Below are 22296 nucleotides of genomic sequence, written 5' to 3'. Positions count from 1 at the left end.
GGAGGCCAGTTTGGATTTGGCTTCACACCAATCAAATCACATCCTAAGAAAAACCTAATTTTCATTCCTGGTCTACTTGTGTTGAAGTCCTCCAATAGCTTGCTTTCTAAATTGGCCCTTTCCTAAGCCATGGATGGAGATGGGGATTTGGACTTGTGGTCTTGATGTAACAGTGTAGGTTCCGTCCCTCTCTTCGCCCCAACCCGGGCTCGAACCAGGGACCCTTGCACACATCAACAACTGACACCCCACGAAGCATCGTTACCCATCGCGCCACAAAGGGGAACCCTACTTCAAGTCTCAGAACGAGTGACGTCACTGATTGAAATGCTATTAGCGCGCACTACCGCTAACTAACTAGCCATTTCACATCGGTTACACTGACTTAATCCTCTTTACAGGCAAATGATTATGGCAGCGATTCTGATCTAACCATAAATTCATTTTTTTGCCACTGGCCTGAGATTATTGAAGTTCTAGATGTAGACTTGCCCCTTTAGGCTCACGTTATCTAGGTAGCTAACTTAGCTGGTGAATTGTTGCCCATGCGAGGAAGTTCGGCTAGCAAGCATTTTAGCTAGGTAGCATATGACAACAAAAACTAAAAGCATACTCTATGATGGAGAGGAGGATGGCATTGGCGTTCAACTAGTCTAATACAAGTAGGGTGAGCCCAAAAAAATATTTTACCGGCATGCACACACACACACAGAAATCAGTAGCATAAACAGCAACATGATATTCAGCAACATTGATTGGAGTAAATCGTTTTTGGTATCTTTAAGTTTGTTTTCAGTGTGTTAAACTAAGCATATATAGCCTTGTTGATTTGAAGATGTTTCGATTTTTAAGTTAAAATGTTGCTGAAATAACGGCAGTGCTCCAGTTGTCTTTGTGCTGACTTGTGGTAACTCTGTGGTGTGGTAACTCCGTGGTTCTAAATCAGTAGTTGTCGAAAAAATTAACTTGCTTGACCATGTTTGTTACATGCAATATTTGCTTTGTGGACTTCACCAGACAGAGGTTGCTCTCCGGTTTTGTGATTAAACAAAACATGTGTAGTTGAATTTATTCCCGGCACTGTGTGACTGTTGTATTTTTGTTGTCACGGCCTTATTGTATATCATGCTGGCAAATGAACTAATGGGTTATAGATCAAAGAGCAAAAAATGCAATTATCACAACAGCTTTTAACATGGATTTTTTACTAGCTTGGCTTGGCTTCCTCTGTGATTTTACCCATGCACCAGAGCCATGAAGGCTCTGGGAAACACTGCGGTTGCTAAAGATACATCGTAAAATGGTTCTAACGACGATCTTAACGCTACGAGGGCTCTGGGTAACTAGGCCCAGATCTCATTGGATTAATAAATCTAACCATCGGTTTAGAACTTCTCACCACCAAATATGGGGGGAAATGGGAGAAAATGGAGCTAAGTGAAACTGGGCACATTATGCTAATTTTGAAACATTCGATCTCAATACAGTTTTCTGTTCTCAAAACTACAATCTGTTACGAGCAGAGTGGACTAAGTTTTGTAGACGTGTATTTTAATTGCCATTGTTTAGGAGTGCAAGGGCGAATTTAGTTATTGCACATGCGCACAGAGTAGGGGTTCCCTAACAGAAATATGCAAATACATGCTAGAAATCGCCAATGGGATCTCGCTAGCTCGTTCTTGCCTCTGCCCATCTCTTTGCTCGTTCTGCCCGCTGTCATTTGCTCCCCTTGGAAACAGCACTGGTGGTGTGTCTTGGGTTAGTTACTGTACACATATTTTTTGTTGTTGCTGCTGGCCATGTTCTCATAGACGCCATAATGGGACAGATCCAATGACGCGAGGTCTATCTAATGCTGCGTTTACGTCGTAGGAGGTAGACGGCAAACCGGATGTCATTGTTTTCAATGAAAGCATGACAATAAATGCTGTTGAGGCTGGTGGTGAAAGCCTTCAGCCGCAACTGTAGACGGGACTCCAATATTTCAACTTTTGCGTCTGCTGTAGTGTTGTTTTCTACTGGATGCACTGTTTGTTTACTGAAATTACCATAGCAACGCATATCTTCGTGCTGGCTTACTTTTGATGTCACACTCTTTCTTGGTTTCTTGTCCCACTAACTATGCGGACTTGAATCATGGTTTTTGCATCTCTCGTCTAAACGCAGCACATAAGCATTTTTTTATATATATAACTAACCCAAGCAAGTGCATCTGTTTTGGTTACAGAGGGACTAAATTAAGCATAGTGGGCAGAACAAGCAAAGAGGTGGGCAAAGCCAAGAACGAGCTACCGAGATCCTATTGGCGCGTTGTAGTATGTATTTTCATATTTCCGTTAGGGGACGACCCTTCTGTGAAATGCACGCGTGTACCAACTAAATTTGACCTTGCACTCATAAACAACGCAATTAAAAAAAAAAAAAAGTTTTTTGCAAAGCTTCAAGTCTATAAAACTTAGTCTTCTGTGTTCGTAATAGATTCTAGTAAGATCTATTCTATTAAGATCAGATGTTTAATCAATGAGGAAATTATCAGAATTTCGGCCCAGTTTAACCTAGTTCCACCCTCTCCCACTACCCATGACTGAACTCCAATATTTGGTGGTGAGAAAATGTTCTAAACGAATGTTTCAGTTTTATAGCCCCTGTGAAGGCCCTGGGGTACCATTTCTGTCTGTGATATAATGCTGCGTTCAATACTAGTCAGAACTAGGAAACTCGGAGATGTCCAACTTGCTAACTGGTTGTAGTTACACACGTCCCAAATTAAACGAATCAGCAAGCCTGACATTTCGGAGTTTTCTATTTCCAGCTAGCATTTGAACGCGGTATAAATCTACGGGATGAGGGATGGAGTGTGGACATAATGGAGCGCTCTCCATGCACGCACATGACATGTACACAAAAGTGACGTCACACGCGCCTTCCAGTGTTTACGCGCCGCCCGCGTTGTGTTCGAGATGGAAGGAAACAAGGCAATAACAATTAACCAAAACGATGTTCATATGCCACAAAAAGAAGAGGGGGAGAAAGAAGAAGACATGTCCGTGTCTAGATCTGACAGGTATATGTAAATAGTTGATCTATGTTTCAGGCTAACAAAGAGCAGTACAGAGGCCGAAGATTTACCGGCTAAACCAACGACAGATGGGGTGGCATGGATAGGCAGCTAGCTAGCATTAGCCATGACACCACACAAAGCTAGTGTTTCTTTGAAATAAGTAAATTTATGTAAGCCTATACTCAATATCTCAGCTTGAATGTTGGACGCCAGATAAGTAGGTTGCCAAGTTATGTTGAATGTAGTAAATTAATTAGCTGGCTACATTAGCTAGCGAATGCACCATCACACACTCGTGACTGTGGGTGCAGTGATTCAGATGCCTAGTTAGCATTGTAGCAGAGCAGCAAGGTGTTAAGTGCAATAGTTGGCTTCATCTCTTCGTCGCCTCTCCTACACTACACTCAGTGAACTTATCAAGTGAAAATGTGTACCTGAGGCTTTGAATGACCAAATTTGCTTTCACTTTCACCTATCATGTCTTCTTCAGGTCAGGACAAATGAAGAGGAAAAGTAGGTAAGGAAACCACTTAGACATGATACAGCCCAGCTGTTGTCACACATTTCTATTTTCTACACTATTTGACCAAATAATGACAGCCTTATTCAGCGAGTGCCTGCCCAATGCCCCCAGGCAGCAGTGTGATTTCCTGGAGAGGGTGGTCAAGTTTTCATCCTTCTCCCTCACCCCAACAGACAGTAAAACTAGTGTGTTTCAGTCAAAACAGTTTCTGATCATTGATGTACATGTTTTTACTTAGACAACTCCTTTATAAACAACACACCACACGATCACAGCTTATTGTGAAATACACACATTACTTATTTGAAATTTGTGACAGGCACACAAGCCCACATTTTTGTGTGTATTACACAATTTTCTTAACTCATTCGTGTAGATTACACAAATTCCAATTTGTTGTGGCTAACGTTAGCTAGGCTATGAGTTAAGATTAGGGGTTAGGTCCACGGTTTAAGTTGAGGGTTAGTTAACATGCTAGCTATGTAGTTAAAGGATTACGTTTAGGAGTTAGGTTCGGGGAAGGGTTATCTCCTTTTGTGGGAGGAAAAAAAACATGTTTTAATTGGCGGGGCCTGGCTTCCAAGTGAGTGGTCCTATGCTCTCCCTAGCCATGGCTGCGCCCCTGCCCAGTCATGTGAAATCCATAGATTAGGGCCTAATTTATTTATTTCAGTTGACTGATTTCCTTTATATGAACTGTAAGTAAAATAGTTACATGTTCTTTTATATTTTTGTCCAGTATAGTTGCAAAGTAGCTAATTAACGAAAAATGCTAGTTATCCGTGATGAGATTGGAACACACAACCTTTGGGTTGCTAGACATTTGCGTTGTACATACACTACTTGACCAAAAGTATGTGGACACCTGCTCCTTGAACATCTCATTCCAAAATCATCATATGGAGTTGGTCCCCCCCCTTTGCTGCTATAACAGCCTCCACTCTTCTGGGAAGGCTTTCCATTAGATGTTGCAACATCACTGCAGGGACTTGCTTCCATTCAGTCACAAGAGCATTAGAGATGTTGGGCGATAAGGCCTGGTTGCAGTCGGAATTCCAATTCATCCCATAGGTGTTTCATGGGGTTGAGGTCAGGGCTATATGCAGGCCAGTCAAGTTCTTCTACCCATATCTCGACAAACCATTTCTGTAGGGACCTTGCTTTGTGCACGGGGGCGTTGTCATGCTGAAACAAGAAAGGGCCTTCCCCAAACTGTTGCCACAAAGTTGGAAGCAAAGAATCATCTAAAATGTAATTGTATGCTGTACTGTTAACATTTCCCTTCACTGGAACTACGGGGCCTAGCCCAAACCATAAGGGATGAGGGCTCCTGAAATGTATGAACCCCCCTCTCCACAGGCCATAGGGCCTAGGCGTTGTAATGAAATTGTCCAGATCTTCATGGGCAGGTGTGCGCTCAAATGCCATCTCTAATGCTAGATATGGATATGATGGCTTTTGTGAGTGGATGTTTGAAGTGATTCACCCCACAGATAAATCATAGCTGTAATACAATCCTCTTCAATGGAGAATCTTTACAATAATAAAAGGGTATCCAGTGAAGCGGGCTAAATTATTATGTTTGAGAGAAACTAACCTTTTTGTCCCTTGTGTTGTTTTCATACCCCAGTGGCAGTGGAGATGATTCTCTGGTCAGTCTTCGTAACCACCCCCGCTGCCCTCTGACCCCCTCGCTCTCTCCACGGAAACGGACTACCAGCCAGAGCAAGACTGAGCCACCTCTACTGAGGACCAACAAAAGGACCATCTACACTGCAGGACGGCCCCCATGGTACAATGTCACTGGGACCACCTTCAAGGAGGCTTTCGTCATTGGTAAGCAAGCTGACATTTGACATTGTAATGAGTCATTACCTGTAAACTTGGGGTAGAAGCTGTTCGGGGTCATGTTGGTACCACTTGCTGTGCAGTAGCAGAGAGAACAATTTATGACTTGGGTAGCTGATGTCTTTGACAATTTTTAGGGCTTTCCTTTGACACCGCCTGGTATAGAGGTCCTCGATGGCAGGGAGCTCGGCTCCAGTGATGTACTGGGCCGTAACCTCTACCCTCTGTAGCGCCTTGCGATCGGATGCCAAGCAGTTGCCATACCAAGCAGTGATGCAGCCAGTCAAGATGCTCTCAATGGTGCAGCTGTAGAACCTTTTGAGGATCTGGGGGTCCATGCCAAATCATTTCTGCCTCCTCAGGGGTAAGAGGCATTGTCAAGCCTTCACTACTGCCTCTTGACCACACTGCCAGGTCTCTGACCTCCACCCTATAGGCTGTCTCATTGTTGTCGGTGATCTGGCCTACCACCGTTGAGTTGTCGGAAAACTTAATGATGGTGTTGGAGTTGTCTGCAACCACGCAGTTGTCTGTGAACAGGGAGTACAGGAGGAGACTAAGCACGCACCCTTGAGGGGCCCTGTGTTAAGGGTCAGCGTGGCGGGTGTGTTGTTGCCTACCCTTACCACCTGGGGGCGTCCCGTCAGTAAGTCCAGGATCCAGTTGCAGAGGGAGGTGTTCAGTCTAGGTCCTTAGCTTAGTGATGTGCTTGGAGGCGCTATGATGTTGAAAGCTGAGCTGTAGTCAATGAACAGCATTCTCACGTAGGTGTTCCTTTTGTCCAAATGGGAAAGAGCAGTGTGGAGTGCAATAGTGATTGCGTCAACTGCGGATCTGTTGGGGCTGTATGCAAATTGGAGTGGGTCCAGGATGTCTGGGACGATGGTGTTGATGTGAGCCATGACCAGCCTTTCAAAGCTTTTCATGGCTACAGATGTGAGTGCTATGGGGCCTTAGGCATTTAGATGGTTTACCTATGGTGTTCTTGGGCACAGGGACTATGGTGGTCTGTTTGAAACATGTAGGTATTACAGTCTGGGTCAGGGAGAGGTTGAAAATGTCAGGGAAGACCCTTGCCAGCTGGACAGCGCATGCTCTGAGTACGCATCGTGGTAATCCATCTGGCCGTGTGGCCTTGTGAATGTTAACCTGTTTAAAGGTCTTACTCACATCAGCTACAGAGAGCGTGATCACACAGTCATCCGGAACTACTGGTGCTCTCACTCATGGTTCAGTGTTGCTTGCCTCAAAGCAAGCATAGAGCTCATCTAGTAGGCTTGCGTCACTGGGCAGCTCGCGCTTGGGTTTCCCTTTGTAATCCATGATAGTTTGCAATTAAGCTGGGCGATATATCGAATGAATTTGATTAATTTGAATGTGTTTTTACGCGATATTCCAAATGCCTGTATTGCAGAATACATTTTTTTTTTGTATTTCTCATTTTTGAGCATTTATGTCCGCTTGTTCTCATGTTGTCTATTTGGTCTCGTATCATTTGCTCTTTCTGTACTGTGCACCTTCCCATTTAAACCAGAGATCTGTATATAATGACGAGATGCTCATGTCTCCTCCCTAACAATGGGAGTTGTTGTCCCAAAGGCGGGAAGGTAGGCGACAAGCTTAGGTTCAAAATAAGTGAATAGAAACACATTGGGATTATTTTGGACAGATTTTGGTGAGATTGAAACCTCTCGCTTCGCCTCTTTCTCACAAGCCCCTCCCCCTACCATTCACAACAAAGATGAGAGATCACTTCTTCCTCTCTGTCAAACGGTTTCAACTCGCTATTTGCTTTTGAGGTTTGGTCCTAGAGAATCAGTTAAATAGACACCGAAACACATGGAGACACTATTTTACTGTAATAGAGAAGTTCACCTTTTGAACCATACCATGTTTATGTTTCAACTCTTCAAATTTCAAGCAGAGCAGACACTACTAAAACAGATGTACCAATGACCATTCATTCTAGCCTTAAGCTCACTATATGTGTTGCTTGTAATCCACGGCTTCTGGTTAGGTTATGTACGTACGGTCACTGCCGCATTGAGCGTGTCACTGGTACTTCCAGTTTGAGTTTTTTTTTGTAAGCAGGAATCAGGAGGATAGAGTTATGCAGTGGTGGAAAAAGTACCCAATTGTCATACTTGAGTAAAAGTAAAGATGTCTTAATAGAAAATGACTCAAGTAAAAGTCACCCAGTAAAATACTACTTGAGTAAAAGTCTAAAAGTATTTGGTTTTAAATAAACGTAAGTATCAAGTAAATGTAATCGCTTAAATATACTTAAGTATCAAAGTACATGTATAAATGACTTCAAATTCCTTATGCAAACCATATGGTGCCATTGTTTTTAATTTATTTACAGATATCCAGGAGAACACTCCAACACTCAGACATCATTTACAAACTAAGCATGGGTTTAGTGAGTCTGCCAGATCAGAGGCAGTAGGGATGACCAGGGATGTTCTCTTGATAAGTATGTGAATTAGACCACATGAACCTGCCCTGCTAAGCTTTCAAAATGTAACGAGTACTTTTGGTTGTATGGAGAAAAAAGTACATTTTCTTTTCTTTAGGAATATAGTGAAGTAAAGGTTGTCCAAAATATAAAGAGTAAAGTACAGATACCCCCAAAAATGACTTATGTAGTACTTTAAATTATTTTTACTTAAGTACTTTACACCACTGGAGTTATGGTCAGATTTGCCAAATGGAGGGTGAGCTTTATATGCGTCTCTTTGTGTGGAGTAAAGGTGATCTCAAGGTTTTTTTGCCTCTAGTTGCACAGGTGACATTCTGATTGAAATCCATTTTATCTAATTTCTGTTTTTTTACTGGATTAAAATCACTGACCACTAAGAGCACCGCCACTGGATGAGCGTTTTCTTGTTTGCTTATGGCCCTATACAGCTCTTAGTGCCAGCATCTGTTTGTGGTGGTAAATAGACTGCTTTGAAAAATATAGATAAACTCTCTTGGTAAATAGTATGGTTTACAGCTTATCATGAGGTATTCTAACTCGGGCAGGCAGAACCTCGAGACTTCCTTAATATTAGATCGCGCACCAGCTGTTTTTAAGGAAAAAATAAACACCACCCCTATTGAGCTTACCCTACGCTGCCGTTCTGTCCTAGAAAAAACTGCTAGAATATTATCCATGTCCTTGTTTAGCCAAGTTTCTGAAAAACATAGGATATTACAGTTCTTCGGCCTCTAGATCGCCGTGTCTTTCTCTTCCGAGTGTCTGGGATTAGGGCCTGGTCAGGGTTGAGCAATCTGTCCTTTGCTGCCGACTCTTTTGAAGTCGAAATCTTCATCCAAATCGAGGTTAGTGATCACTGTTCTGATGTCCAGAAGCTCTTTTCGGTCGTAGGAAACGATGGTGGAAACATGTAAAAACCAAAGTTAAGACGAGCGCTAAAAAAACGCTATACATTCCAGCGGCATTCTTCTGAAGATGCCCTGGTCGACGATTCCCGTAAAAAGGCCACCCTGCTGGTCTGCTCTGGCCAGCACTCTGCTACTGACGGAAATAGTAGGAAGTCCACTGGGGTGGAATAATCAACCTGCCTCAGAGGTCAAAGAGGAGAAAGAAAGAGGGCACAAAAGGAGTTTGACATTTTCTCTTGTTAATAATTCCAGACAGATGTAATTTACGGGATGGGTTGCTTCATGGTCTATCAGTCAGTCTGATGGCTGGGTTTCATTTTGACAACATAGCTAAATTCAAAGTGAAATCCATTTTATTTGGACTATTTTGAAAAACAGCTTATCCAGGCTGTTTTCAGTTCCATTTTGTTATCTTGAATATTCTTTCTGTGCAAGTTTGTAGCCTAACTCAGCAGTTTTGAACTTCACCCTGTGTTACCTGAACCATTGCACCTCTCTGGTTTATGTATTCACTACTTAATAGGGGTTCCACTGCCTGTGCAGCAGCAGACACTACAACCACTGCATCCTGTTTTTCACAACCACTGCATCCTGTTTTTCACAACCACTGCATCCTGTTTTTCACACAACCACTGCATCCTGTTTTTCACACAACCACTGCATCCTGTTTTTCACACAACCACTGCATCCTGTTTTTCACACAACCACTGCATCCTGTTTTTCACACAACCACTGCATCCTGTTTTTCACACAACCACTGCATCCTGTTTTTCACACAACCACTGCATCCTGTTTTTCACACAACCACTGCATCCTGTTTTTCACACAACCACTGCATGTATTGTTGTTTTAGATTCCTAGTGTACGTGTCGGGAGCCCCGCCTTACCCCTGTTTCTTCCTGCAGGCCTGTGTGGAGGAAGTGCCTCTGGGAAAACTACGGTGGCCAATAAGATAATTGAGGCTCTGGATGTTCCCTGGGTGGTCCTCCTCTCCATGGACTCTTTCTATAAGGTTAACTTGGTTTTCTATAATCTTTCTACTAAAAGAGTATCATGTAAATGCTATAAGGAGAACAACAAGGTAAACTATAAGAAGATATGCTTAGCCCCAGGACTTTATCCTTGGTAAGATCCTGGCTTTATTTATAAGGAAGGTAAACTCGCCAAACTAGTCCCCTGTGATTTAGTATAGGAGTAGCACCGAACTATCAATACCCTCCGCTGCAGAGATGGGCAACTACCGGCCGGCCTGCAGCCCCGCTTTTGTGGGGGGGAGATCAGTCCAGGTCTCAGCTTACTTTTGAGAGTTAGAATACACAAGGAGCAATTTTTAAATGTGGTTGTGCATCAGCAGTTTTTCCTCTTATGTCAGTCACTAACAGTCACTCAATTAGCCCATGTCAGCTAACATTTTTTAGATTGGTAAGTTATTCTAGCCAGATATCAAAATTTCTTATTTCACTTAGGGCATCCAAAATGCTAGGCCCTGCAATGTATTGATGTGGGTACGCAGACTCGCGAGCCACTGCGGCCCCTCGTGAGAAGTTCAGATTTTTTTTTTTGTGACCCCATCAAAGTTGCCCATCCCTGCTCTAGAGGCATGCTCATCCTACCCAGGCAGACCCACTAAACTCAATAGCATTCTGAGACTGCTGCTTGCATTGTTTCCCTGTTGTTAAAGAAAGTTTAACAGAACCTGGTAGTGGTGTGTTTACCCTGCTCTGTCCTCTACCCTCCAAACGGTCTGCCATTTTAATCCTGATTTGAGCTTTTTAATTGCGTAAACCTCTAACTGAATAATTCATATCAATTTACTGTAGCGGCCATGTTCTCATTTGAGGTGACAAGGGAATGGCTTTAACAACTCATACTTTGTTGCCCCAATAGGCTCCGTAGCACCCGCCCTACCTGCTTGTGTATCTTACAATAGCATGGATAGATATACTCAATATTGTCTTAGCTCCATCTTGCCCTTTGTTAGGCTAAATGGAATGTTTGCCAAATTGTACCTATCCAATCCTCTCAGATCTAGACAATTACCAACCTGGGGTTCAGGGGAAGGGCCCAGGTTAGTTTGAGATTGGGCAAGATTGTTATTGAATTCCTGAGTCTTGACTTTGTTTTCTGCCCCCAGGTTTTGACCAAAGATGAGCAGGAGCTGGCAGCTAAGAACGAGTATAACTTTGACCACCCAGAAGCCTTTGACTTTGAACTGTTGGTGACTGTTCTGAGGAAGCTGAAGAAGGGCAAGAGCATCAAAGTACCCGTCTACGACTTCACTTCTCACTGCCGCCGCAAGGAGTGGGTAAGGAAGGATCAGGAAGACGTGTTACCAATGATAATCTTTTGTCTCAGCAATCATAATGAAAAAATAAACTGCTTGTGTGAATTTAAAACATCTCTATATATTGACTATCACAAAGAGCATTTCGTTTTAGTAATTACATTCGGTGCTTAATGTATGGCTGTCCATGACAAAAATAAAATCTTGGTCGACCTAGAGTCGTTTGTTCTTTTGACCAATCGATAGGTCAAAATTTATAAACGTGTATTTTTCCCTATATAGACACCCTTTGCTACTGAGCTTGTCTGATGCTTTAAGCACACTGTGTTTAAATAATGAAGACACAAATGATTTAGCCTATCCAGAAGAAAAAAAATGTGTTCCTGACCCTCTTCCTCACGCTGTTGCTGGCCTTTGCAGATTTTACTGCTACGCTCCTGCTGCTACACCAGGGGTCGGCAACCTTTTCCATTTGTAGTGCCAATTTATCTTACCATTTCTACTGATCTGCATGCCAGTTATGATTTTAAATGCACATTTTCATGGAACAGTTGCATTTAATTTATAATAGTCTTCGAATCTCAAAATCATTGTGGTTAATCAAAATTCTAAAAGTAACTTCTATTGGCATTGCCAACTATGTAAAAATAGTCTACATAAAGCCAACAAATAAAAACATTACAGCCTTAAGGCAGAAAATATCCTGATTCAAAAATAAATATCCTATAAATCACATTGGCTACGCATGGCCTGTTTGCAAGGAACTTGAAATATTTGATAAACTATTAACTTGGGTCCGGCCTGAAACTCGCAATAGCAAACTTACAACATTGTATAAAATATTCTGGGCCCTCAGTAACACATATGGAATCATGTAGTAACCAAACAAGTGACAGCTTTGCACACTCTTGGCATTCTCTCAACCAGCTTCACCAACAGTCTTGAAGGAGTTCCCACATATGCTGAGCACTTGTTGGCTGCTTTTCCTTCACTCTGCGGTCCGAATCATCCCAAACCATCATAATTTGGTTGAGGTCGGGAGGCCAGGTCATCTGATGCAGCACTCATCACTCTCCTTCTTGGTAAAATAGCCCTTACACAGCCTGGAGGTGTGTTGGGTCAATGTCCTGTTAAAAAACAAATGATAGTCCCACTAAGCGCAAACTAGTTAGGATGGCGTATTGCTGCAGAATGCCGTGGTAGCCATTCCGGTTAAGTGTGCCTTGAATTCTAAATAAATCAGTGTCACCAGCAAACCAACTCCACAACATAACACCACCGCCTCCATGCTTTACGGTGGGAAATAAACGTGCGGAGATCATCCATTCAACCACACCGCGTCTCACAAAGACACAGCAGTTGGAACCAAAAATCTCCAATTTGGACTCCAGACCAAAGGACAAATTTCCACCTGTCTAATGTCCATTGCTCGTGTTTCTTGGCCCAAGTAAGTGTCTTCTTCTTATTGGTGTTCTTGATTCCATATGTTTTTTTATAGGTTTGATGTCTTCACTATTATTCTACAATGTAGAAAATAGTACAAATACAATAAAACCCTTGAATGAGTAGATGTGTCCAAACTTTTGACTGGTTGTATGTATGTGTATATATATATATATATATATACACACACACAGTTGAAGTCGAAGTTTACATACACTTAGGTTGGAGTCATTAAAACTCGTTTTTCAACCACTCCACAAATGTCTTGTCAACAAACTATAGTTTTGGCAAGTTGGTTAGGACATCTACTTTGTGCATGACACAAGTCATTTTTCCAACAATTGTTTACAGACAGATTATTTCACTTATAATTCACTGTATCACAATTCCTGTGGGCCAGAAGTTTACATACACTAAGTTGACTGTGCCTTTAAACAGCTTGGAAAATTCCAGAAAATGGCGTCATGGCTTTAGAAGCTTCTGATAGGCCAATTGACATAATTTGAGTCAATTGGAGTTAGGCCTTGAAATACATACACAGATACATCTTCAAACTCAGTGCCTCTTTGCTTGACATCATGGGAAAATCTAAAGAAATCAGCCAAGACCTCAGAAAAAAAATTGTAGACTTCCACAAGTCTGGTTCATCCTTGGGAGCAATTTCCAAACCCCTGAAGGTACCACGTTCATCTGTACAAAACAATAGTACGGAAGTATAAACACCATGGGACCACGCAGCCGTCATACCGCTCAGGAAGGAGACGTGTTCTGTCTCCTTGAGATGAACGTACTTTGGTGCGAAAAGTGCAAATCAATCCCAGAACAACAGCACAGGACCTTGTGAAGATGCTGGAGGAAACGGGTACAAAAGTATCTATAACCACAGTAAAACGAGTCCTATACGACATAAATTGAAAGGCCGCTCAGCAAGGAAGAAGCCACTGCTCCAAAACAGCCATAAAAATTCCAGACTACAGTTTGCAACTGCACATGGGGACAAAGATCGTACTTTTTGGAGAAATGTCCTCTGGTCTGATGAAACAAAAATAGAACTGTTTGGCCATAATAACCATTGTTATGTTTGGAGGAAAAAGGGGGGCTTGCAAGCCAAAGAACACCATCCCAAATGTGAAGAACGGGGGTGGCAGCATCATGTTGTGGGGGTGCTTTGCTGCAGGAGGGACTGGTGCACTTCACAAAATAGATGGCATCATGAGGTCGGAAAATTATGTGGATATATTGAAGCAACATCTCAGACATCAGTCAGGAAGTTAAAGCTTGGTCGCAAATGGGTCTTCCAAATGGACAATGACCCCAAGCATACATCCAAAGTTGTGGCAAATGGCTTAAGGACAACAAAGTCAAGGTATTGGAGTGGCCATCACAAAGCCCTGACCTCAATCCTAGAGAAAATGTGTGGGCAGAACTGAAAAGGCGTGTGCGAGCAAGGAGGCCTACAAACCTGACTCAGTTACACCAGCTCTGTCAGGAGGAATGGGCCAAAATTCACCCAACTTATTGTGGGAAGCTTGTGGAAGGCTACCCGAAACGTTTGACCCAGGTTAAACAATTTAAAGGCAGTGCTACCAAATACTAATTGAGTGTATGTAAACTTCTGACCCACTGGGAATGTGATAAAATAAATAAAAGCTGAAATAAATCATTCTCTCTACTATTATTCTGACATTTCACATTCTTAAAATAAAGTGGTGATCCTAACTGACCTAAGACAGGGAATTTTTGCTAGGATTAAATGTCAGGAATTTTGAAAAACCGAGTTTAAATGTGTTTGGCTAAGGTGTATGTAAACTTCCGACTTCAACTGTGTGTGTGTATATATAGATAGATCTTTTATTTTATTTTTTTGACTGACCAAAAAAATCTTAATCGACCAGTCGACTAAATAAGGTCAGCCCTAGTTTAATGGTTGCTTTCATGTCCTCAAGACACAATACAATTTCATGGCTGAAAGAAGCACAGCTATCCAGAGAAACAATGAGATTACTTGTAACTCAAAACTTGTTTTATGAAGGGAGTGTTAATGTAATTAAGCCATAGAACCCTAGGGAAGCACAAGTCTGTACATATAGCCAGCATTCGTGATGGACTTTTAACACATTATCAATGAAGAATAACTATTTTGCCTGACTACTAGGGAACTTAGAGGTCACTTTGCCCCCTCCCTCAGCTGCTGCCTCTATTATTTTAAAGCCATTTTAAATCACCAGGGGGTAGAAATGTGGTAAATTAATGAAACCATGAACGCTTTTTCTCTCTGTGTGAGATCCACTCCCCTCTTTCTGATCAATACGAGTTATCCTGGTCATTCACTGCAGCTCTGTGATGGGGTCGTGACACTCTGTAGCTCTGATCACATCCGATCGTAACAAGCTGGCCTGCACTGTTCTGCTCAGCCACCTCTGGCATTACTTCCAATGGTTAAAAAATAACATGACCCATTATCGGAGCTGCAGTGGGAGGTAATTACAGCAAACAGACTGGGGTGGCAGGTAGCCTAGTGATTAGAGCGTTGGGCCAGTAACTGAAAGGTTGCTGGATCAATCCCTGAGCTGACATGGTAAAAATGTGTCATTGTTACCATGTCAGGACTGCAGAGGGGTGCTGCCAGGCGCTGTGTCCTTTGGACTTCGCCAACCCACCTGTCGCACCTCTGCCAGCCACACGCCTATGCTCTTACCTGGCACACCTGGTGGGCACATCCTTCATAATGCTTGAGAAACCTGGTCCAGTCCCTGTTCTGCCATATGCTGTCTGCCTAATTATGTACAGTCAGTGAACACCATCTGCTTTGTGTGGTAATAATCTCTCTTTATGGTGTGTGCTCTTTTTTGCAGAAAACTGTGTATGGTGCCAATGTTGTCATATTTGAAGGGATTCTGGCATTTGCCAACAAGGAACTTTTGAAGGTAAGGTTGTTTATCCCTTTAAATAAAGTTAAAGTCAGAGATTTTGGCAATTAAGTCCTTTTTCTACTTATGCTAGCTGTTCTTGTAGTTATACTTTTAGTCATTGCGCTAACACTAGTTAGCGATGGCTCGCGAAACTACCTTCAACTTCCTTCAAACTGCACGCAGGCACATAAAAATGGTGTGAGTTCATCTGACTCTGGGTAAGTCAAATGGTCTTAATTGACAATATTGCTCTATCTCTTTAAGGTGTGTGTAATAAGATGAGAGTTCCCTTTTCTACTTTAATTCCTTGCTCCTCCCTGGTCTCCAGTCACCCTGCTCTCCCTCTCACCCCGCCCAGCAGACCTGATTTAATCACTCTGCAGAGACGCAAGTCAGGCTGATTAACCAAATAAAATAAAATGTTATTTGCCACATACTTCGTAAACAACAGGTGTAGACTAACAGTGAAATGCTTACTTACGGGTCCTTTTCCAACAATGCAGAGTTAAAGATAAAAAAAATAGGTAAATAGTGACATGAGGAATAAATATAGTTAATAACAACAACAAAAAAATTCATTGGCTATATACAGGGAGTACCGCGTCGATGTGCAGGGGGGTTCGAGGTAATTGACGTAGATATACACATATAGGTAAGGTGACTAGGCAACAGGATAGATAATTGACTGAGCAGTAGCAGCAGTGTATGTGGTGAGTGTGGAAGTGTGCGTGTGTGGAGTCAGTGTGCATGTAGTGGAAAAAGTACCCAGTTGTCATACTTTAGTATATTTAAAACCAAATACTTTTAGACATTTACTCAAGTAGTATTTTACTGGGTGACTTTAACTTAATAGAAAATGACTCAAGTAAAAGTGATCTTTACTTTTATTTTACTCAAGTATCAAGTAAGTTAAATTGCTAAATTACTTTATCAAAAATAAAATATGAATAATTTCCAATTCCTTATATTAAGCAAAGCAGACAGGACCATTTTCTTGTTTTTTTTTTTATTCGCAGATAGCCAGGGGCACACTCCAAAACTCAGACAATTTACAAACGGAGCATGTGTGTTTAGTGAGTCAGCCAGATCAGAGGCAGTAGGGATGACCAGGGATGTTCTCTTGATAAGTGTGTGAATTGAAAAATGTTACTGTCTTGCTAAGTATTCAAAATGTAACGAGTACTTTTGGCTGTCAGGGAAAATGTATGGAGTAAAAAGTACATACTTTTCTTTAGAAATGTAGTGAAGTAAAAATTGTCCAAAATACAAATAGTAAAGTACAGATACCCCCAAAAAGGACATAAGTGGTACTTTAATGTATTTTTACTTAAGTACTTTACACCATTTTGTAAGTGTGTGTGGGTGGAGTCCAGTGTGTGTGGGTGGAGTCCAGTGTGTGTGGGTGGAGTCCAGTGTGTGTGTGTGCTTTGAGTCAGTGCAAGAGAGTTAGTTTAGTCCGGGTAGCCATTTGATTAGTTATTCAGCATCGTTTACTGTGAACTCTGAGGCTGTACCCGCTTTAAGTTAGTTTTAAGTGGTCAAGTAGGCTACTGTGGCTATTTGATCAATGTAGGTCTACCAGAGTGGACTACCATCAAAAACAATGGAGAAAATGCATCCCATAACATTTTAACATGGAAATAGCTGTTCTATCATTCAGCCTACAATAGTAGCCAATGTGTGGTGTTCAATGTAGGCCATGAGACGTTTGAAAAAAAAAACATGCAGGGCTTAACATTAACCTGTTCCACGTGTCCTTCAAACAAGGAAGTGACTGAAAATGTTGTCTGATGCAAGAAACAACTTTACAAAAAAAAAAAAAAAAAATATTCCCATACCATTATTACAGAGAATCAGACAAATCATGCAACCCTCAGCCTATTAGCTACTTAGCTTATTCAAGCCTTCCCCGTTAAGAAAAGCAAAAAGGCTCTGACTCATTTTTCAAAGGTGGCTAGAAATGCACTCATTTTGTGTTCTTTTTGGAAGCAATCACTCCCCCATTGGGGACTACAAATGATCTATAACTGGGATAATAATTCACTAACTACCAAAAGATATGAACAAATGTGCCCACGTGGCTAAATGCAGCTCTCGCTTTGATCTCAAAACAAGCACATTTTACTCTCATGCTGTAAACACAGTCCAGTTCAAAGGGAATCGCACAGATCCATATATGGCAATAGTTGATTTGCGTGTAGGCCTACTGCAGCTCTGATTGGTTATGGTGCACCGGTCTGTGTAGAGTACGGGCCTGAGTCGTGCCTGTCAATGCATTAGAATCCTACTCCGATGCGTTCTGTCTATAACAAAATCTCTTGCATAGTTAGTTTTGCAAACTAATAAGTCTTGCATAGTTTGTTTTTGTTTCGGTTTGTTGCATTGAAAGTGACTAATATTGCATTGATTCGACCACAATTCTAACAGTAAAGGGAAACGTTGATAGTTTTATCTAACGTGGAAAACTCTAGAAAATTGAGAAGTTCAATCTCTTGCTTCTCTACAAAAGCTGATATTTATTCTGCATGGCAGTCCTGCGGCAGTGCCCTCTTCACATCTGTGTGGGTGTGTGGACCATGTTAATTCCTTAGTGATGTGGACACAGAGGAACTTGATGCTCTCGACCCACTCCACTACAGCCCCATCGAAGTGGATGGGGGCATGCTCACTCCTCCATTTCCTGTAGTCCACAATCAGCTTCTTTGTCTTGCTGATGTTGAGGGAGAGGTTGTTGTCCTGGCACCACACTCCAGGTCTCTGACCTCCCTATACGCTGCTTTGTCATCGGTGATCAGTCCTACCGCCATTGTGTCATCAGCAAACTTGATGATGATGTTGGAGTCGTGCGCAGCCACACAGGAGGGGACTAAGCACACAACCCTGAGGGGCACCCGTGTCGGTCAGCGTGGGGGATGTGTTGCCTACCCTCACCACCTGGCCGCGGCCTGTCGAACTCCAAGATTCAGTTGCGGAGGGAGGTGTTCAGTCCCAGGGTCCTGAGTTTGGTGTTGACCACTGAGTTGTCGTCAGTGAACTGTGGATCTGTTGGGGCGGTATGCAAATTGGAGTGGGTTCAGGGTGTCTGGGATGATGGTGTTGTGAGCCATGACCAGCCTTTCAAAGCATTTCATGGCTATAGATGTGAGTCCTATGGGGCGATAGTCATTTAGGCAGGTCAGCCCATGCTCTGAGTAGGCATCCTGGTATTCCATCTGGCTCCCTGGCCTTGCGAATGTTAGCCTGTTTAAACCTGTTTTAACCTGTTTAAAGCTGTTACTCGCATCGGCTACGGAGAGCATGTTCAGGGTTGCTTGCCTCGAAGCGAGCATGTCTGTTAGGGTTGTGTCGCTGGGCAGCTCGCGGCTGGGTTTCCCTTTGTAATCCGTGATAGTTTGGGGCAGCAGGGTAGCCTAGTGGTTAGACTAGTAACCAAAAGGTTGCAAGTTCGAATCCCTGAGCTGACAAGGTAAAAATCTGTCGTTCTGCCCCTGAACAAGGCAGTTAACCCATTGTTCCTAGGCCGTCATTGAAAATAAGAATTTGTTCTTAACTGACTTGCCTAGTTAAATAAAGGTAAAATAAAAAATCCGTTGAGCGTCAGAGCTGGCATAGTAAGATTCGATCTTAGACCTTTATTGATACTTTGCCTGTTTGATGGCTCGTCTGAGGTCCTAGCTGGATTTCTTAGAAGTGTTTGGATTAATGTCCCACTCCTTGAAAACGGCAGTTCTAGCTTTTAGCTCAGTGCAGATGGTGCCTATAATCCATGCCTTCTGGTTGGGGTATGTAAAGTGTAAACCCTTGACCTTTTCCACATTTTGTTGTTACTGCCTGAATTTAAAATGGATTCATTTGAGATTTTGTGTCATTGGCATACACATAATACCCCATAATGTGAAAGTGGAATTATTTTTAATTTTTTTATATATCTTTTTATAAAAAATGAAATGCTGAAATGTCTTGAGTCAATGAGTATTCAACACATTCGTGATGGACTCTGTGTGCAATAAGTGTTTTAAGGTGGTTTTTGAATTACATCCACATCTACCCCACAAAGACCAAGGTGGTCCTCCAATGCAAAGAAGGGCACTTATTGGTAGATAAATATATATATATATATATATATATATATATATATATATATATATATATACATACATACATACATTCATACATACATACATACATACATACATACACACACACACACACACACACACACACACACACACACACACACAGTGAGGGGGGGGAAAAAAAAATATATATATATACTGCTCCAAAAAATAAAGGGAACACTTAAACAACACAATGTAACTCCAAGTCAATCAAACTTCTGTGAAATCAAACTGTCCACAGCAGAAAAACACCCCCAAAGCATAATGTTTCCACCTCCATGTTTGACGGTGGGGATGGTGTTCTTGGGGTCATAGGCAGCATTCCTCCTCCTCCAAACACGGCGAGTTGAGTTGATGCCAAAGAGCTCCATTTTGGTCTCATCTGACCACAACACTTTCACCCAGTTGTCCTCTGAATCATTCAGATGTTCATTGGCAAACTTCAGACGGGCATGTATATGTGCTTTCTTGAGCAGGGTGACCTTGCGGGCGCTGCAGGATTTCAGTCCTTCACGGCGTAGTGTGTTACCAATTGTTTTCTTGGTGACTATGGTCCCAGCTGCCTATGGTCCCATCCTCCCGTTTAGTTCCGGGCTGATTCCTCACCGTTCTCATGATCATTGCAACTCCACGAGGTGAGATCTTGCATGGAGCCCCAGGCCGAGGGAGATTGACAGTTCTTTTGTGTTTCTTCCATTTGCGAATAATCGCACCAACTGTTGTCACCTTCTCACCAAGCTGCTTGGCGATGGTCTTGTAGCCCATTCCAGCCTTGTGTAGGTCTACAATCTTGTCCCTGACATCCTTGGAGAGCACTTTGGTCTTGGCCATGGTGGAGAGTTTGTAATCTGATTCCTTCTTTCGACAGGTGTCTTTTATATAGGTAACAAGCTGAGATTAGATTGAGTTGACACAGGTAACATGCTGTTAAAAATGAATTATGGAGAAGCCACGAGAAACGACGCCTCTTAATGTGCATTTTCTTGATCGCTGATTGGGGTCTTTGTGTCATACGAAAAATATATATGAAAAGTCTCTTGGTAAATAGTATGGTCTGCAGCTTATCATGAGGTATTCTAACTCAGGTGAGCAAAAACTTGAGACTTCCTTAACATTAGAAATCACGCACCAGCTGTTCATAACAGACACACACCCTTCCTCCCTTTGTCTTGCCCGAGTCTGCTGTCCGGTCTTGGCGATGCATAGGAAAAACCAGCGAGACTTACTGCCATGTCCTTGTTCAGCCACGACTCTGAGAAACATAGGATATCACAGTACACGTTCACCAATAGAACAAAGGGCAATGGCGGTCTATTTGCTCGCTGACCTAGTCTCGTCAGGGTGCCGGCCCGCCTGCCTCTCTTTCGCCGCTGCTTCCTCTTTCAAGTCCTGGGGATTAAGGCCTGGTTCGGAGTAAGCAGAACGTCCAGGGCTGCTGACTCGTTTTAAGTTGTAATTTCCATCCAAATTGAGCTTAGTGATCGCTTTTCTGATGTCCAGAAGCTGTTTCCGATCATAAGAAATGATGGCGGCGACATTATGTACAAAACAAGCTAAGATCAGCATCGATTTAATGGAGAGCCGCTGCCATCCTCAAGCAGATTCAAGGAAATAAGAGGGATTCTCTCTCTGTATTCACTGTTCTACCTTTCTCCTGCTCACTGCACTCTGCCTAAGCCTGCTTGGGTTGCAGGCTGGGGCTGGCCCTGGGTGATTGGGCTGGGGACTGGCTGATAGAAATGGAGGAGCTCTGGGTAGGGTGAAGTGTGGGGCTGTGTGTCTTGTTGGGGATCCATTCCTGCATCAGGCTTGGCTAAAGTTACACTTGCTAACACAAAGCCCAGTTCTCTTCAAGGAAGAAATGCATGAAAAATGTCCCTTAAGATTAAAACAAAGCAACGTGTAAACTAATACTAGTACTCTTTTAGTACAATTGATGGCAGTTCTTCAGGCAGCCCTTGTCAGCTATGATTATCTTGGTCCTCTTTATTTCAACAGATCAACAACTTTTCACAAAGACTACGTTGGCTCATCTAAATCCATGAAGTAGAGTCTTGACTTGTCGCCTGCCTAGGACTCTCCTTCCCTCCATTATATCTAGAGGTTGTGTTTGGCCAGTGTGTAAGTGAATGGACTAGACTGTGTTTTATTGATGGTGCTGTTGATGGGTCCCTGAGTTCTCTTCGATCCACCAGTGCTGTGTGTACAGAAATCCATACACATTAAACTCTGAGCACATAGGTTTGCATTGGCAAAGCGCGTCTGTTCCTGGTTATTTATCAGTTCAGCCATTGTAGAGTGAGGTTGGGCTACGCTTGGCAAGGATGACAAGCCAAACAATGCAGATAATTGGATGTACTTTCATTTACATGTTTTCTATAGAAGTGTTGTTGTTTTTCTTTTAAGATGTGTGACTTTAAATCACTGTAATTGTGGCTCACTTAGTACTAAACATTTCTAATCAACCGGTTTATTTACTTTCCTATAAATTGGTTCCCTCTCAACCCTTTGCCATGACTCCTGCTGGCTGCGCCAAGCGTCCGGTCCGTTCTGGCCCGACAATGAGCAGCCATCTTTAATGCTGTAAAATGTTCCTAAACTGTCCTGCTCATTTCCCCAAATGACAGAGGTCCCTGAGAGAGATGCTGAGCCTCAGCCTAGAGAGATGGAGAGGCCAGGTTGATCTACTGCCATGCCCCTTTTCCCTGTCCTATCAT

General features: G+C 42.6%; 1 protein-coding gene across 2 annotated transcripts in view; it reads left to right on the top strand.

Annotated features, from left to right (window-relative positions):
- The first annotated feature begins 2831 nt into the window (after nt 1-2831).
- LOC115174758 (uridine-cytidine kinase-like 1) overlaps nt 2832-22296 on the top strand; it is a 31416-nt gene continuing 11951 nt past the window's right edge. For both annotated transcript variants that reach the window (XM_029733589.1, XM_029733590.1), the window contains exons 1-6: nt 2832-3064; nt 3552-3578; nt 5215-5420; nt 9728-9834; nt 10957-11127; nt 15405-15476. In XM_029733589.1, coding sequence (XP_029589449.1) covers nt 2961-3064; nt 3552-3578; nt 5215-5420; nt 9728-9834; nt 10957-11127; nt 15405-15476 — 687 coding nt within the window. In that variant the 5' untranslated portion in view covers nt 2832-2960. The remainder of the gene's footprint in view (nt 3065-3551; nt 3579-5214; nt 5421-9727; nt 9835-10956; nt 11128-15404; nt 15477-22296) is intronic.

Source organism: Salmo trutta, chromosome 35 (assembly GCF_901001165.1).
Source record: "Salmo trutta chromosome 35, fSalTru1.1, whole genome shotgun sequence".
Taxonomy (NCBI): domain Eukaryota; kingdom Metazoa; phylum Chordata; class Actinopteri; order Salmoniformes; family Salmonidae; genus Salmo; species Salmo trutta.
This window is presented reverse-complemented; position numbering and strand designations above follow the sequence as displayed.